The sequence below is a fragment of the Nicotiana tomentosiformis genome, chromosome 4, assembly GCF_000390325.3.
Source record: "Nicotiana tomentosiformis chromosome 4, ASM39032v3, whole genome shotgun sequence".
In the NCBI taxonomy this organism is placed as follows: Eukaryota; Viridiplantae; Streptophyta; class Magnoliopsida; order Solanales; family Solanaceae; genus Nicotiana; species Nicotiana tomentosiformis.
In genome coordinates, this window is record NC_090815.1 from 26,583,089 (window position 1) to 26,602,476 (window position 19,388).

The 19,388-nt window shown below is 41.5% G+C and overlaps 1 protein-coding gene across 1 annotated transcript; it reads left to right on the top strand.

Annotated features, from left to right (window-relative positions):
- Positions 1–304: 304 nt before the first annotated feature.
- Positions 305–2,827, top strand: LOC138909400 (uncharacterized). Its single transcript, XM_070200600.1, has 5 exons — positions 305–457; positions 1,059–1,114; positions 1,260–1,482; positions 1,952–2,143; positions 2,219–2,827. Exons 1-5 carry the CDS (start codon positions 305–307, stop codon positions 2,825–2,827), a joined length of 1,233 nt encoding a protein of 410 aa, XP_070056701.1.
- The last annotated feature ends 16,561 nt before the right edge of the window (positions 2,828–19,388 follow it).

A 19,388-nucleotide genomic window follows, 5' to 3' on the forward strand; every position in this document is an offset into this window, starting at 1 on the left:
AATCAATTATGACGTCAACATCGTGACGTAAGCGATAGAAGCGATTGAAGCATCGTGTCCACACAGTTCCCAAGGTTATTAATTAACGCTAGTTGATGGTCGGCCACTAGTGCTTTCAAACCGTCAAAGTGGCTACTATAAATAGACCACCTTCATAATCTTCTCAAACTTTACTTTCAAACTTCTTCTAATCTTCAAAAGCTCTTCTACCTTCTTCAAGTTCATCAACTTTGCAGGTTTCCGTTTGCCAATCTCTTTTTAAAACACAAATTCCGCCTTCTTCTTCCTTAAACCTCATATAGCAATGGCAAAAACATCAAAGACCCTTCCTCTAGAAGAAAAGGCCTCCTCATCGCAGCCGGCCGGTGACAAAACACCGGTGGAGCCACGTATCGAAGAGTGTATCCCTGAGCCATGTGAACTTACTTCCGACTTTAAAGTCGAAAAACCCTCTTCGGTTCTTGGCCGATGCGAGCCCATGTCTAGATACATCTGTTCGATATCTGAAGGCGATCTCGAGCAGGTGAAAAGGGACTGCCACTGGGAGAATAAAGAGGTGGTGATTCCTACCCCCGAAGAGGACATCACCACTCATGTGAAAGGGTTCTTAAGTGTGTATGCTTACCCTTTCACACTGGGTTCCGTCGATCCCGTCATAATTGACTTCTGCCACCAATACCGAGTAACCCTAGGCCTGATCTACCCCTATTTTTGGCGTATTGTCATTTTGCTCAGATTCTTCTCGAACAAGATCGAGGGGATGTCTTTCACCCTCGATCATCTCATTAGGCTATACAGCCCCCGTCTTTATCGGGGCAAACTGATAAGGCTTCAGCGCCGGGCCACGAAGGTGTTATTCTCGAGCACAGACGAGGACAAGGACCGAGGATGGATGTGCCGGTTTGTCCGGGTCAGGACCTCCGATTTAATCCCCGCCGAGAATATGTCATTCCCCAAAGAATGGAACATGAAGCGTAAGTAGAACTTCACCGATAACGTTTGATTACTTGTTATGTTTCCTTTACCTCTTCTCATCTATATTCTTCTTTATGGTGTAGTTTCCCGCTGGTTTCCTGGTGCAGTCCCGGACCTTGCAGGTTGGGTTCGACAACTGGTCTCAACCTCTTCTTATGCTGAGCACTCGTGGCGTGATTTGGCCAAGGGTCGATGGGAGGCCAAAAATCATGGTAAGTTCCCATGTCCGTGTTTGATGCTTTCCTGTAAAATACTTCCTTTTAACTTGATTTCTTCTCATACAGGCCTTGGAAGCCTATCAAAGACAAGAAAAGGAGAAAGGCCTCGCCACCAGATACCCCAAAGCCTAAGAAAAGCAGGGCTCGAAAGTCGAAGACTGATCTCGCCGTTCTGCCTGCCGATGTAGTCCAAACGCTACGAGATGAAGACGAGGAGGGAAAAGATGTCGACTGCCTATTGGTGGCTCGGAATAGGGAGGGCATCGAAGTTTTGAGAACTGCTGAGCCGGTGACGGTCGAGGAAGTTCAGCCGTAGACTGAGGTGATCTCGAAGGAAGGTCCGAGCAAAGTCCCCGAGTCATCGGGTATTGAGGATGCCTCCTGCCGTGATAAGCAACCGGTAGGTGTGCTCGAATGGTCTAGTTCTGAGGCCCTTCAAAGAGAAGAGAATGCCCCAAGTGACTTGCTTGGGGTAATTAACATTGATGATTCGCCGCCCGGCCCCACGTTCTCTGAGGGGAAGTTTCGGGATGCCAAGTCCATGGGGACACCCGATGTGAGGACGGCCCCATAAGTGGATGATATATTTCGTGGCTTCTTTGCGGGGGTCGATGATGTTTCCGACCTGGACGCATCATTCATTTTTTATGAGGCTCGGCGGCTTCTGAACCAAGTGAGTTTTACTTGTGGTCGATGATGTTACCATGCTTGGGTTTGTTCTTATTTCTCTAAGTCTGATTTCCTTTCTTTCTGCACAGGCTACGGTGCTCCATCGAGAAGCGTCCTCCAAATACTGGGCTGAGCTGGCCCGATGTGAGGCTGATCTCAAAAAGCTTATGAAGGAGAGAGACACCCTCAAACTCCTCTACGTGCAAAAAGAAGAGGAGATCATGAGTATTCGAGCCGAGCTGGCAAGAGGTCATCAAGATCAAACCGAGCTCATTGAGCAGGTAATGTAAATTTTTGGGAGCTTGTTATGTATTAACTTGATATTGGCGACTAACACTTTGATCCTGCAGGTTCAGCAGAAGGCCGAATTGGTTGAGCAGCTTCGTGAGGAGGCCAAGATGAAAGAGGCAGAGACTTTGGGGTGGAAGCATATCATGGACCGTCTCGCCTCGGAGAAAGATGATGTTCGGGCCCAACTATCTTCGATTGAGCGTCAACTCCAAAGTGTGAAGGGGGAGAACTTGGCCCGAGCCCAGAAGGTTGAAGAACTCGAGACTCGACTGGCTGCTGAGCTTGCAAGGGCTACATCCGAGGCAAAGGTGCTCGTGGCCTCCTACCGAGCCGACGCTGAAGCCGCTAACACTCGGGCAAAGGAAATTTCTGACGCTACTGAGGTTAGATTGTCTCGTGTTGCCGATCATGCTAGGCGCCAGTCTCGAAAAGAGACTCTTGAGGAGATACATGCTCGTGGCTTCGATCTCACAACTGATATCAAGAGTGCGAAGGTTTTGGAGGACGAGGCCGTAGCTTTGCTTTCCGATGATGAAGACTCTGCGAGTGGATATGAGAGCGACGGAGATGAAGATGAAGCTCCCGAAATGCGGCTCCCGATGTGGACTAGGCACTTAGGATTCTTTTTTTGTATAAGACCCTGTGTGGTCTTTGTAAGTACTTTGAATATATGAAAGATTCCTTTTCTTTTTGTTTCGTCTCCAATTTCTGATTTATGATAAATTCTGTTTTGCCTTTGCCTTGTGAAAACTTTGTTGCAACCGGGTTGTTGTAGCCTCTATAATCGAGTGAGCAATAGCTAGAATTCAGAGTAGAACAAACCCTTAGGTTTTTTAGTTAAATGGGAGCGAGTCCGCGAGCTCAACAATATGTTGAGGATTTTGATTTCGGATGGCTTGATCGAAGTCGTAATTGTACTGTTTTTATATCCGAGTTTGAGTAAGTTTCGAACTCAGACACCTTAAGGTTTTATATCAAATAATTATGAATCCTTGAGCTATATTCAAGTCAGTTTTCTTTGAGCTTGGAATAGTGGAACCCTTAGGTCCGAATTGAGTGAGAACAAAATCTCGAACTCTAAGTGTAATGGCCCTTAGGCTCTTTAGATTGGGCCGATATGGCCTCTAAAAGATGGCTATTTTTTCCCTTTTTTGGCTTAGAAGATTTAGTAAAAACTTTCTTTATGCCTTAACATGTATTCTTTACCCATTGGGTTTTTTGAGGGTTCGATGTCGATTGAAACTCCTTTGCTTTTTGTGCCTTAGTACGTTTGTGTTAAGATAATTTGATACCTCTTAAGGTATTTCGAGGGCTGATTTTATCGAAGCCCTTTTGATTACTTGTCGTGGGTAGCCTTTTTTAACTAATTTTTCAAAGAATTCGAAGGCCTATTTTTATTGCGGGATTCGGACGTCTTCGAGCCGCCTTAATTTGGCCGTAGCCTTTGGGTATGCCTCTTGGGATTATTTCCCAATAACACTTCGAACTTGTTCGAAGTGTTAGTCCCCGAGAATGATGGCCTTGGCCTATAGATCGAGAGGTGCCTCTTTAAGGTCTTATGAATTTGAGTTTAGATTACTTGAATATGTCGATTATCGACGGAAGTCCCCGAGTGTACGAGGTATATTTGCACTTGGCCCTTGAGCCATCTCTCATAAAATCATAAGTATGGAGCTTGTATAGTAGAAAATTTTCTTTGAGACATAAGATGTTTGATATAGAAAGAATGCTTCTTTATATAATTTATACATGCATACATGTTTTGCCATCGGGGCTCGACTAACATATACAGACACGGTTCATTCGACCGTTTGGCCCATTATAAAGTCTCTCTATCGAGACCCTTTGACACGAAGTATTTTCCTCGAAAGTGTAACATCCGAGGGGTGATGCCATCCAGTATTCGAGGTTGATTGTAAAGAAACCTTGGAAACTGTTTAATTGTCCTCAGGTAGCACATAATTGTTGCCTCGTTAAAAACCTCGCCGAAAAAACCCTCTTGGGATAAAAACCGATCTAAGGGAAAAAGAGTGCAATGCGTGCTTTAAAACCTAAGGTCTCGATGTCTTCGATCAAACACCTGCAGTGAGTTAGTGTCGAATATATAAATGAAAAAAGGATAAAGTCATACCTTAGCAATAATACCATTTGAGAAGCGATATATTCCAATTATTTGGCAGTTGTTCGCCGTCCATCATGCCGAGATTATAAGAAACCTTTCCGACGATGTCGAGGACTTAGTAGGGTCCCTCCCAATTTGGGCCGATCTTTCCCTCATTGGGATCCCGAGTGTTGATGGTGACTCTTCTCAGGACTAAGTCCCCGACTCTGAAGTGGCGAAGTTTGGTTCTTCTATTGTAGTATCTTTCGATTCGTTGCTTTTGTACGACCATTCGAACGAGTGCGGCTTCTCGTTTTTCATTTAATAATTTGAGGCTAGTATTCATAGCCTTGTGATTTGACTTTTTTGTTGTATGTCGAAAGCTGGCACTGGGTTCCCCGACTTCGACTGGAATCAAGGCTTCGGAGCCATATACTAAGGAGAATGGGGTTTCCCCCGTACTGGACTTTGATGTTGTTCGATATGCCCAAAGGACTTCGGGTAGAATTTTTCTCTATTTCCCCTTAGCGTCGTTCAACCTTTTCTTTAGGTTTTGAATGATAGTCTTGTTTGTCGATTCGGCCTGTCCATTCCGACTAGGATGATATGGCGTTGATAATATCCTTTTTATTTTGTGGTCTTCGAGGAATTTCATCACTTTGCGGCCGATAAATTATTTTCCATTGTCGCACACTATTTTGGCGGGTATCCCAAATCGACATACGATGTGATCCCAAATGAAGTCTATAATCTCTTTCTCTCTCATTTTCTCGAATGCCTGCACTTCAACCCATCTAGAGAAATAGCCAGTCATAAATAAAATGAACTTAGCTTTACCTGGGGCCGATGGCAGAGGGCCGACGATATCCATTCCCTATTTCATGAATGGTCATGGGGATAGGACGGAATAAAGTTGTTCTCCGGGCTGATGGATCATCGGTGCAAACCTTTGACATTTAACACATTTTCGAACAAAAACCCTAGTGTATTTTTCCATGCTATCCTAGTAGTATCCTGCTCTAATGATTTTTGTGAATCAGTAATTCGACGCCAGAGTGGTTCCCACAAGTGCCTTCATGGACCTCTCATAGAACATAATCGGTGTTTTCCGATCCTAAGCATACCGCCAATGGTCAATCGAATGTCTTATGTATAATGTCCCATCTTCAGCCAATGTGAATTGAGCAGCTTTGGTTCGTAGGGCCCTCGACTCTCTAGGGTCCAATGGGAGCTTTCCGTTCTTCAAGTATTCAATATATTTATTCCTCCAATCCCAGGTTAAGCTTGTAGAATTTATCTCAGCATGACCTTCCTCGATCACGGATCTCGAGAGTTGAATGACAGTCCCCGAGCTGATCTCATCTTCCTCGACCGATGACCCCAAATTTGCAAGTGCATCGGCCTCATTGTTTTGTTCTCGAGGTACATGCTGCAAAGTCCATTCCTTGAAATGGTGCAAAGTTACCTGCAGTTTGTCCAAATACCTTTGCATTCTATCCTCTCGAACTTCGAAGGTTTTGTTTACTTGGTTCACCACCAGTAAAGAGTCAAACTTGGCTTCAATGACTTCTGCTCCCAAGATTTTAGCTAGCTTGAGACCTGCAATCATGGCCTCGTACTCGGCCTCATTGTTAGTCAACCTAGAAGTTTTGATAGATAGCCTAATAGTGTTACCCATGGGCGGCTTCAAAACAATTCCTAGCCCGGACCCCTTCACATTCGAAGCACCGTCTGTGAAGAGGTTCCATACCCCCGATGATGTATTCGATTTTAACAAGAGTTCCTTTTCAACTTCGGGTATGAGGGTTGGCGTGAAATCGGCCACGAAGTCTACTAAAATTTGAGACTTGATGGCTGTCCGGGGTTGATATTCGATATCGTACCCACTGAGTTCGACGGCCCATTTGGCCAATCGGCTCGATAGTTCAGCCTTGTGCAAAATATTACGAAGTGGGTAAGTGGTTAATACGCATATAGGGTGGTATTGAAAGTATGGTCTTAACTTTCTAAAGGTGCTTATCAGTGCAAGTACCAATTTTTCCAAGTGTGGATATCTAGTCTCTGTTTCTCCTAAGGTTCGACTTACATAATAAATGAAAAATTGCGTACCTTGCTCTTCCCGAACTAGGACACCACTTACCGCGATTTCCGATACTGCCAAGTACAAGTAAAGTCTCTCATCTGCCTTTGTAGTGTGAAGCAGTGGCGGGCTTGACAGGTATCGCTTCAATTCATCTAATGCATGTCGGTATTCCGGGGTCCAGGCGAAATCGTTCTTCTTTTTGAGTAGAAAGAAAAATCTGTGGCTTCGATCCGACGACCTCGAAATGAATCGGCCTAAGGCATCTATCTGTCCAGTTAGCCTCTACACGGCTTTTACACTGTCCACGACGGTGATGTCTTTGATGGACTTAATTTTATCAGGGTTGATATCGATCCCCCGATTCGAAACCATGAAGCCAAGGAACTTACCCGAACCGACCCCGAAAGCACATTTCTCGGGGTTGAGCTTCATGTTATATTTCCTTAAAATCTCGAACGTTTCCTGCAAATGAGCCAAAGGGTCCTCTGTGCGCAGGGACTTAACTAGCATGTCATCAATATAAACTTTCATTGATTTACCTATTTGTTCTTTGAACATTTTATTAACTAGGTGTTGTTAAGTAGCTCCTGCATTTTTTAGCCCGAAGGGCATTACAATATAATAATATGTTCCATACTTGGTGATAAATGAAGTCTTTTCTCGGTCCTTCGGGTTCATTTGGATTTGATTGTACCCGGAATAGGCATCGAGAAAAGCAAGGATCTCGTGGCCGGCCACGGCATCGATTATGCCAACGATGTTAGGCAGTGGAAAAGAATATTTGGGGCACGCCTTGTTTAAATCCTTATAATCTACACACATTTTAAGTTTGTTCCCTTTTTTAGGGACTACAACTACATTGGCTAACCATTCGGAATATTTCACCTCCCGAATGGACCCTATTTTGAGACGTTTAGTTACCTCGTCCTTTATGAATGCGTGCTTGACCTCGTATTGGGGTCTTCTCTTCTGCTTCACCAGTTTAAACTTAGGGTCCAGGCTTAGTCGATGCGTCGTTATCTCCGGTGGGATCCCTGTCATGTCTAAATGAGACCGAGCAAAACAATCTATGTTCTCAATAAGAAATTGAATAAGCTTTTTCCTGAGTTCGGGGGTTAATCTTGTTCCTAGGTATACCTTTCGCTCGGGCAGGTACTCGATCAATATAACCTGTTCTAGCTCTTCGACCGTTGATTTGGTGGAGTCAGAATCTTCGGGAACAATAAAAGTTCGAGGGGTCAGAAAATTCTCCTCTTCTTCTTCTTCTATCTCCTGCTTCCTCGATTCGGTCGAGGCTGGTGGCTGTGATTGCTATTTGACCTCCTGTTTATCTTTGATGGTTGACCTTTCTGAGGGTGATAGTGTCGATATCGGTGTTACCTCATCAACCGTAAACATTTCCTTTGCAGCATGCTGCTCCCCATATACTGTTTTTACACCGTCCGACGTCGGAAATTTCATCATTTGGTGGAGAGTCGAAGGGACTGCCCTCATATTGTGGATCCAAGGCCTTCCGAGCAGGGCATTGTACCTCATGTCGCCCTCGATTACGTGGAACTTGGTATCTTAAATGGTTCCAGCCACGTTCACCGGTAGAATAATCTTCCCTATAGTTGCTTCACTGGCCATATAGAAGCCGTTTAAGACCCGATATGCGGGCACAATTTGATTTTGTAGGCCGAGCTGCTCCACGACCCTCGATCGGATGATATTCGCCGAGCTACCTGGATCCGCTAAAACACGTTTAACTTGAACTTTATTTAATAAGATAGAAATTACCATAGCATCGTTGTAGGGCTGAGAAATGCCTTCTGCTTCTTCGTTGTTGAATGATAAAGTGCCTTCGGGCACATAATCTCGGGTTCGTTTTTCCCTAGTGATTGATACCTTAGTGCGTTTGAATATGGGTCCCTGTGGAATGTCGACCCCACCGATGATCATATGAATGACATGTTGGGGTTCCTCATGTTTATTTTTCCTGTTGGCGTCCCTTTCTCTGAAATGATTCTTGGCTGGATCGCTGAGGAACTCTCGAAGGTGGCCCTCATTTAATAGTCGGACTACCTCCTTCCTTAATTTCCTGCGATCCTCGGTTTTGTGAACATGCGTTCCATGATACTTGCATATCAAATTTGGGTTTCTTTGGGAAGGGTCGGTTTGTACGGGTCTGGGCCACCTAGTATCTCTGATCCTTCCTATTGCTGATACAATGCCCGATGCATCGATGCTAAAGTTATATTCCGATAACCGACATACCTCTGTGGGATCGGCATACTTGTCAAACCTACTTTTTCTCATAAGTCCCCGAGAATTTTGTCCTCGATCACTTCTTCGATCGTTCCGGGCAGGATTGCATCCTGAATCATTGTTCCTTCGATCTACGGTATATGGTTGATATCGGTCTATGTTCGACCTTGGCTCCATGTCGATGTCCCTTTAGTTTTTAACTGCTGACCTATTTGGATGTACTGAACCGGAAGGGGCTCCTAATTGGTCGTCCTCGACCCTGATCTTTGATTAATATCGATTGTGCACATCTGCCCAAGTTACAGCTGGATACTCAATCAAATTTTATTTCAACTGATGCGATGCTATCTAACTCCGCTCGTTCAACCCTTGGGTGAAATCTTGAACGGCCCAATCATCTGTGACCGGTGGCAACTCCATGCGTTCCATTTGAAATTGGGACACGAACTCCCTCAGCATTTCATTATCCCTTTGTCTTACCTTGAAAAGGTCTGATTTCCTCGGTGTGACCTTTATGGCCCCGTCATGTGCCTTTATGAAAGAATCTGCTAACATGGCAAATGAGTCGATAGAATTTGGTGGCAGTTTGTGATACCAAATCATTGTTCCCTTCAAAAGGGTCTCTCAGAATAGTTTCAGCAGCACGGACTCTTCTTCTAAATTGTTACACTTGATGGCGCATGTATATGAAGTAACATGCTCGTTGGGATCGGTGGTCCCATTATATTTGGGTATATCTGGAATACGAAACTTCTTTGGAATAGGTTTCGGAGCCGCACTTGGAGGAAACAGCTTTTGTATAAACTTTTTCGAATCCATCCCTTTCAAGATTGGTGGTGCCCCCGGTATTTGATCAACTCGAAATTTGTATGTTTCCATTTTTTTATCGTTGGCTTTGATTTTCTTCTCCCCTGATTCAATTCTTTTGGTGAGCTCCTCGAGCATTTTCATTACCGCAGGATCAGTCCTTGATTCGTTACTATTCGACCTTTCCGGTACTGGCTCGGTACGGTAAGTAATTTCTGGCTCGACCTTATTCGCAACTCTATGTTGATTTTGTAACTGAGCAATAGCGACTTGCTGAGCCTGAAGCATCTCGAATATCACTTGGAGACTGACTCCTTCGTCTCCTCTACCCTGTGTTCCTTGGCCACTAGATCGGCCTTCCATGAGTATACTCCCATCGAGATTTGTGCCTAGGTCCGCATTTAGAGCAACGTGCAAACTGACATCGACTGGGTTGGAAACTGGTGCTCCCCCGAGATTAGCCTGTGGCATCTCGACTCCTGGAGCAATCACATTTTCGTTTTCACCGTGGAATCCGAGGCCATTATCACAGTGTGTCGATGCGTTTTGTGAGTTTGACATATTTTAACCTGAAAGCAAAGATACTTGACAAGAACAAGCGTAAAATAGTGTGTTTTACCAGAATCAGTACTGAACAATCATTATTATCCTTAGCCCCACGGTGGGCGCCAAACTATTTACCCTAAAAATTGAGTAACAATTAAACTTATATTGTGGTTTTAAGGATATGTAATTTAAACCAGTACCAATTGATAAACAACGAATTAAATAGATAAATTGGACAATAAAATAAATCAAACCGGTATGCAAACAATGCCTCGACCTCGATTTGAGATAATCTTAAGGTTGGTTAATAAGAACAGTAGAGGATGGGACTAACAGCGATGAATAGTAAGTAAAACAAAGAAGGCAGCGTGTGTGTATATTCTTATCAATGAATAATTATTCTCCCTTTTACAAGTGAATGGGGTCCTTCTTTATATAATAGAGGAATCCTAAATAAGGTACAACTCTAATAATGGAAATAGATCCCACGATTGGCGCTAATAACCGCTTTGATTTGATTTGTTCCGGGATTTTCGCCGTGATCTTCGACCCATTACTGACATCTCTCCATTCTGTTATTACGCCTTACTCGAAGTCAGTCATGCTTGATCTCGATAGTTGCTGGTCTCGATCTCAATGAAAACTTATGTAATGATCCGGCCGGTCGTTTCAAGAGTTATAACCTCGTTTCCCCCATTCCTACTTCTTTTTGGTGTTATTCAGCTATATTATGTTATATCGGGTTAGTGGGTTCGAGTCCGGAAGGAACTCGGAGTGAAATGAGATACTTAGTCTCATAATTGAAAAAATAATTGAGTTAGAAAAGTGGACCGGATATGAACCTATGTGTAAACGACCTCGGATTTGAATTTTTGAAGATTCTAATAGCTCTGTATGGTGATTTTGGGCTTAGGAGCATGTCCGGAATATTAATTGGAAGTCTGTAGAGGAATTAGGCTTGAAATGCCGAAATTTTTATTTTTGAGAAGTTTGATCGAGGGTTGACTTTTTGAAATCGAAGTCGGAATCCAATTCTGAAAATTGGAATACCTCTGTTATGTTATTTAGGACTTGTGTACAAAATTTGAGGTCAATCGGACGTGATCTGATAGGTTCCAGAGTTGTTTGTAGAAATTAGAAATTTCAAAGTTCATTAGGCTTGAATTGGGGTGTAATTCATGGTTTTAGCGTTGTTTGAGGTGATTTGAGGATTCGACTAAGTTTGTATGATGTTTTAGGACTTGTTGGTATATTTGGTTGAGGTCCCGAGGGCCTCGGGTGAGTTTCGGATGGTTAACAGATCAAAAATTGAACTAGAACAGCTGCTGCAATTTCCTTTGGTTGGAAATTGCTTCTGCCCATAAATCGAGCCCAGATCGAGCTCAAGGTCGAGGGCCACGATCAAAGCCCAGATCGAGCTCAGGGTCGAGGGCCACGATCGAAGCCATGATCGAGCCCAGAGTCGAGGGTCACTATCGAAGCCATGATCGAGCCCAGGGTCGAGGGTCACGGTCGAAGGTCGGGTCGAAGACATAATCGAGGGCCAGGATTGATTACCAGGATCGAGGGGTAGGACCGAGGACCATGATCGAGGACCTCGATCGAAAGCCAAGATCGAAGGCCAAGATCGAGGCAGAACCGAGGATGTCTGGGCAGAATTATAAAAATAGGGATTTCGTCCCATTTTCCATTTTTGACAAATTGGAGCTTGAGGAGAGGCAATTTTTGATATTTTTTCAAGAAAAACTTGAGGTAGGTCCCTTGTGATCATTTCTACTCCATAATATTGAATTATCATCGAATAATCCGACTAGATTACATTATTTTGAGGTGTAAATCGGAGATTGGAACTTAGAAATTTAAAAATAAGATTTGCAGATTTGAGGGTCGAGTTGAGGTCGAATTTTGGTAAAATTGGTATGGGTAGACTCGTGGTTGAATGGGCTTTCGGATTTTGTAAATTTTGTCAGGTTCCGAGACGTGGACCCCACGGGCGATTTTTGAGCTAATTTTCGGATTTTTATGGAAAAATCATTATTATCTTGTGGAATTAATTCCAATGAATTTTATTGACTGAAATGAATTATTTGTGACTAGATTCGAGGCATTCGGAGGCCGATTTGCGAGGCAAAGGCATAGAAGAGTAAAAAGTTTCACGTTTTGAGGTAAGTAACGATTGTAAATCTAGTCCTGAGGGTATGAAACCCCGAATTTTGTATCATTCTACTATTTTTAGTGACGCATATGCTAGGTGACGGGCGTGTGGGCATGCACTGTTGGGGATTTGTGACTTCATCCGCCCTGTAGCAACTGTAAAGTTGCATACTTTGTTGAAACCATTTATACTTATATGTTTTAGAAAGTTTTTTTTTAATTGGGCTGAATGTCATGTTTGGGCCTTGCGCCAATGCTGTTTGGACCCTTAGGGGCTGTTTCTTACCATCCTCTCACTGTTTTCGATTGAAAATCTATACTCAGTCATGTTTATACTTGTTTACCGCATAACTTAGTTTTATGACTCTATTTTGATGCATATAAATGTTTTGGGCCGGATGCCCTATTTTACTGAAATGCCTGAGTGGCCTGATTTGTGAGGATGAGTGTGGATCGGAGCTGCCCACCTGCAGCATACTTTATGACTCAGTGAGGCCGAGGGCCTGATTTGTGAGGATGAGTGTGGATCAGGGCTGCCCGCCTGCAGCATACTTTATTATTATCACACATGAGTTGTCCGTGCAGATTATAGCGCTTGGGCTGAAGGAGCCCTTCTGGAGTCTGTACACACCCCCAGTGAGCGCAGGTACCTACTGAGTGCGAGTACCGAGTGCTGAGTGACTAGAAGGCAAGAGTGATTGTGAGGTATGCCCAAGTGGTAAGAGTGATTGTGAGGTATGCCCGAGTGGCAAGAGTGATTGTGAGGTATGCCCGAGCGGCACGAGTGACTCTGAGGTTTGCCCGAGTGGCTGTATATGAGTGATGTTTTGCCCGAGGGTTTGTTTATAATTTCATCATTTTTGCTCACATTTGCATTGAGCCTTTATTTGAAACTTTGTTGGAAAAAAATGTCTTTAAATAATTTTTACTGGAACTGGGTTTAAACAAGATGTTTGATTCAAATCCTGATTTTTTTAAGAGCATGTGGTATTTTACTGAGATTTCCTGATATGAATGTTATATGCTTTATTGCTCATCACTACTGCTCAGTCTTTATTTATTGTTGTTACTTACTGAGTTGGCGTACTCACGTTATTTCCTGCACCTTGTGTGCAGATCCAGGTGTAGCTGGACACGGTAGCGGTTATTGAGTGTTCTGGTTGCAGATTTTCTTGGAGATAGCAAGGTAGCTGTTTGGCGATCGCAGCCCCTGCTCTTCTCCCTCTTATCTTCCTCTAGTTGTATCTAGTTATTTTTCGGGCTGAGTTAGCCTTGATATTGTTAGACGGATTGTAGTATATGCTCATGACTAGTGACACCCCGATATCGAGCTTTTCTTTTTCGCACTTCTATTTTTCTTTGATTTGAACTCTTTAAATAGAGGTTTTATGTTAAATAACCTTGAAATTATCTTTGAAATGAAAATATCGTTTTGTTTTGGAAATGAGTCGGCTTGCCTAGTTTCACGATAGGCGCCATCACGACAGGGGTTAGTTTTGGGTCGTGACAACTTCGATCTCCAGGCTTGATATTTTATTTTCGAGCTCGAACTCGAGCCCGATCTATTATGAGGTTACCATCGAGGCAACTCCCCTGCCACCGAAATCGGGAATGCCCGATTTCGACCCTATACAATTACATTATGAATCTAATTACTACTACTATTTAAGAGGTTCTCATTGAATTATATATCTTATATGAAATTGTACACAAAGAAATATATTAGGGTTCACTCTTCCCCATTTTTTCTCTCTCTTCTTCCTCCTCCAAATTTATACCTCTTCCCACAAACTATTTAAACGCTTCAATAATATGACAATAAAGTTGTTTGAAATTGTAGATATTAAATTAGTGCAATTATAGACGCTTCAATAATGTACTCATATTTGGCAAGACTCTAATTCATGATACCGTTTTCAAGATTTGAAGCATATGAATCTTGTTTTAATCTTCACGGCATAAACAAAGTCAATGAGATTAGTTAAGAGCTTAAACTCCATTGATAATCATTAAAAAGTTTTATATTAGAAAATTGAGTTTTGCGGCTTTATTATGTGTTTGGATTGGGTAGTGTTGTAAATGATTGGAAATATCCTTTGGAGTATATCTCAAGTTTGGAGAAGTTTGATGAAGTTCGAGTTGGTTTGGTTGAAATTTCATATTGAAACTCGAAAAGAATAGACATAAATAAATTGTATGTATTTCGTTTGTTGGGTGAATAAATAACATACAAAATACATACAACTAACTAATCTTATACAAGTTGTATGCAAGTTATCCGTAAATTGTATGTGTTTGACCGACTTCTCTACAATAAAAAGTTATATAAAGTTGTATATAAGTTGTATGTATTGACCAAATTATGTATAGCAAAAGTTGTTGTCACGACCCAATTTCCCCTCCGTTGGGTATCATGATGGAACCTAGTCTTAGGGACTAGGTAAGCGTAACATTTATTGAATAACAACAATAATAAATAATTGGTGTGTTTGGTATAACGGGAAATATTTTTTGTTCAAAATATTTTCTTGGAAAATAAGTAGTAATCTTATTCAATTTTTGGTATTTGGTACGCGTAAACTTCCAAACACATAAACCTCCGAACTCGTAACTTTGGAAGTTGTAAAATTTCGAACAAGTAAACTGAAAAATGAAAAATCTAAAACTGAAAATATATATAAAAATATTTTTTTTCGAGGGGGAGGGGGCGGGGGAGGAGGGTGCAGAAAAATAAAAAAATAGAAATTTAAAATTACAAAACAAAAAGTAAAAAAAAAATTATGCGGGGGTGGGGAATGGGGTTGGGATGGGGGTGTGTGGATGGTGCAGAAAAACAAAAAAATAAAATTTTGAAATTACAAAAAAAAAAAAAATTACCGGGGGGGGGGGAGATTAGTAGGGTGGGTGGTGACGAAAAAAATTGAAATTTGAAAAAATAAAAGCCTTTTCTGAGAGAGGGGGTGGGGTTAGCTGGGTGGGTGTGGGGTGGGTTGGTGAGGGTGGGGAAGGTTAAGAAGGAGTTTTGGAAAATATTTTCCCTTCTCTTGATAAGGAAAATATTTTCCTCCAGTTTGAGGAAAATGAGTTCATAAGGAAAATATTTTTCAAAATATTTAAACCAACCAAACATGGTAAAATTGGAAAATATTTTTCGGAAAATATTTTCCTTCATACCAAACACACCCAACATCTAACAACTTTTGAAATAGAAATCTCTATAAAATTTACGATTCCCAAAACCGGTAGTACAAATCATAAGCTCTACAGAGATTGTTACAAATTTCTAAATACAATTGTTTGGAAATAGGTAAAACAGTGTGAATACAAAATAGGAAGGTGACTTCGAAACCTGCGAACGCAGCAGCAGGTTTACCTTGAGTCTCCACAACAACAATCCGCACAGCTAGCTAATGATCAACTGACTTCGAAATACCTAGATCTGCACAAAAATATGCAGAGATTTAGTATGAGTACACCACGGCGGTACCCAGCAAGTATTAAGACTAACCTCAGTGGAGTAGTGACGAGGTACAATCAAGACACCTACTATACTAAATAACCTGAACAAGTATAAGATAGAAACAACAGAGTATGATATCTACATAAAGACTATGCGAAGTGGCAATTAATACAGTAATTGCAATAAGGAAGGAAAACAACAACTATCAGCAGAATACCATAATAATGACACAGAAGGATGAACGTAAACACAACCAAAATCCGAAATCACAAATACAGCAAGAACAAATAATAACTCAGCAACAACGACCGCTTTCACATCAGGTTTTAGTCAATAAACTCCACGAGGTACCAAACTTTGGACAAATTACAACTCACGGGTCATTCTCACATAGAAGGCAAGTAAGCAAGGGTGTGCATTTATACTCAACAATATAAAGAAAAATCTCGTATCCGATAAGAGTGCTTAACCACGTATATGCTTGTGCAAGTGCCTAACATAGTTCATACCAGCTAGTGAGCATAAGGAAAAGAACGGACAACACGTAGAATATTTTCTCATAACTTTCACAAGATAAAGTTCACACAAGTAAGTGTACCACTACACAAATATCAACAACAACAATTCCCCCAGGCCATCACAAATCAATCCCTGACATAGCCCACCTTGTCTCGTCACGTGTGCAATATTAAAGTAAATGTCCGCCTTGTCTCGCCACACGTGCATAATAATGTTCCCACCTTGTCTCGCCATATGCGCAACCCACATATATACCTCCTGCCTTGTCACGCCGCATGTGCAAATATTAATAGTAACAATAGCACGGCAAAAACCTCGTGCAACCCCATAGCAAAGAGATGTCAACAAAGGGCACTCCCGAGATACCGTCTCGTAGTCCCAAAAGTAAATGCTCAGCAGGGGATCTCCTGAGGTACTGCCTCGTAGTCCCAAAAGTAAATATGCAAGACAGGGGAATCTCCCGAGTTACTGCCTCGTAATCCCAAAGTAAATATGCAAGAACAACAAGTACAACAACAACAATAACACTAATACAAGGTTACGACAAATAAATCAACTCAGAAATTCCAGAACTCAAAGGAACGGAGGAACTAATTCACAAGGAGTAGCCACAATAGAGAATGCTAGTCATAATAAGAACAGCTCAACAAAGGAGAAAATAATATGTAACAACGGTCCCACAAAGTACAGTTCAACAACGAGGGAGATATCACGAGTCATTAATTCCAGTAAGGATAAATCAACTAAGATATAGGTTATCTAAACTTCTTTTAATATTGGGTAAGTACGAAAGAGACACAACAACTTCAATTAAGAATAAGCAGTATAAAGAAAATCATAGCCTTAGTTAAGGATAAACAAATACAGAAGAAATAATTATAACTTCAAATGAAGATAAGCAGTTAGAGAAAAGACAACATGGCGATAGAAGAGATAACAATTTCAGTTACGGTACATATGACTCAAATAAGCAACAAGGGTGGATCATGAAATAATTAATTCTAATTAAAGCAGGTAGAAATGAAACTAGTAATTAAAAAACGTAATCATAACGAGAACAATTTCATACTCAGCGAATACAAGGACCTAAGAACCCTAAAAGGCCAACTTTCCACAAATAAGTCCGAGCACGTACTCGCCACCTCGCGTACACGGACTATAATTAGCATAGAAGACTCAAATCCTAAGGGGTGGTTCCCCCACACGAAGTTAGGCAAGATACTTACCTCAAAGAAGACAGACTGATACTCTAAAATGAACTTCTTGGATGAAATAACCTCCGAGCGGCTCAAAACTAACCAAAAATAACTTCAAAGCACAATAAAACTCATAAGAAATAATTCCGGATCATAAAACCTCAATCTTTATCAAAATCTAAAAATCGACCCAAAAGTCGACCCCTGGGCCCACACCTCGGAAGCCGACAAATTTTTACAAAACTCGAACACCCATTCCGATACAAGTTCAACCATACTAAAATCATCAAATTCCGATACCATTTCGTCCCTCAAATCATGATTTTTCATTTTGAAACTTTTCATCAAAAACCACTATTTTCCTCAACTCAAAACATAAATTAAATGATAAAAATAAAAATAAAATCATGAAATATATTAAATTCTAGATGAAGAACACTTACCCAATCGATTTGCTTGAAAAACCCTCAAAGAAGCTCCCAAAATCGAGGTCTAAAACTTAAAATATGGTAAAAATGGTTAAACCCTCGATTATAAACCTTCTGTCTAGGCGTGACCGCACCTACTACATAATTAGCCGCTTCTGCGCAACCGCATGTGCGCACGTCCAAACCGCACCTGCGCTTTCTCTCGCTTCTGTGCCCTAGAATCTGCTTCTGCGGAGCCGCTGATGCGCACAAATTCTCCGCATTTGCGGAGGCTGCCAAGTCTAGCTCCTATCGCACCTGCGCCTTCATCTTCGCACTTGTAACCATCGCACTTGCGCCCAAGATCCGCAGGTGTGATTACACCAGAACTCAAACCTTTTCACAACCACGAAAACTATCCGAAACTCGTCTGAAACACACCTTGGGCCCTCGGGACCCTGTCCAAGTATACAACCAAGTTCCATAACCTAACACGGACTCGCTTGAGGTCTCAAATCACATCAAACAATGACAAAATTATGAATCACACCATGAATCGAACTTATGAACTTTCAAATATTCCAACTTCTAAAACCCGCGCCAAAACCTATCAAATCAACCTGGAATGACGTCAAATTTTGCACGCAAGTCATATTCAACATTACGGACCTACTCCAATTTCCGGAATCGTAATCCGGCCGCTATATCAAAAAGTTCACTTTCGGTCAAAATCTCCAAAAATTTGACTTTCGCCATTTCAAGCATAAATGAGCTACAGACCTCCAAAACACAATCCGGACACGCTCCTAAGTCCAAAATTACCCAACTGAGCTAACGGAACCGACAGAACTCCATTCCGGAGTCATCTTCATATAGTTCCGACCACGGTCGAAATCCTAAGACTTAAGTTTTCAAAACATGCATCCTTCCTCCGATTTGACTCTGAATCATCCGCTAACTGAATTTAATCATGCATGCAAATCAATACACATAATACGAAGCTGCTCAGGACCTTATGCCACCGATCGGGACTTAAATTCTTAAAACGATCGGCTGGGTCGTTACAGTTATATATAAAGTGTATATAAATTATATATTTTGACAGAATTTGTATATATTTGATATAAAAAAACTTTAGCTACTTTTTGTATCTATAGAAAAAATGATATGAACGCAGAAGCAAAATAACAAGAACACAGATAAAAGGATAGAAAGATAGAGATTTAGTAGAGAACCAACTAAGAAAATTGAAAGAACATTTGAAATGAACAAATACCCAATCAAATTAAGACTTAATTGACCCCAAAACTATAGGAACAACCCTCAAGGAAAGCAATCCCTTGCAAGTTCACCTTAACAAGTAATCAACCAACATAGAAATCCATCCTAAACACTCACAATGAGTTTCATTTAATATCAAAATAAGCTAGGTCTAAAATGAGTATTTTAGGGGCTATTTATACTAGGAAGCTAAGTATTACAAGTATAGCCACCAAATGTAAAGTCTTTAATTGTTGGGCAAATTACGCATGTAGCCGCCCCATTATGAAAGTAGCCTCCAATTAGAATCCAAAGTGCTCGATGGTGATCTAGATCGTATCATCATCCTTGCCTTAAGAGAAATCCGTCCTCGAATTTGGATCTTTAAACAAAAGAAAGGGAGCTTCTATTAGTAAAATTTCAACTTAGGCATAAACAAGTGCTTCAAACTAACA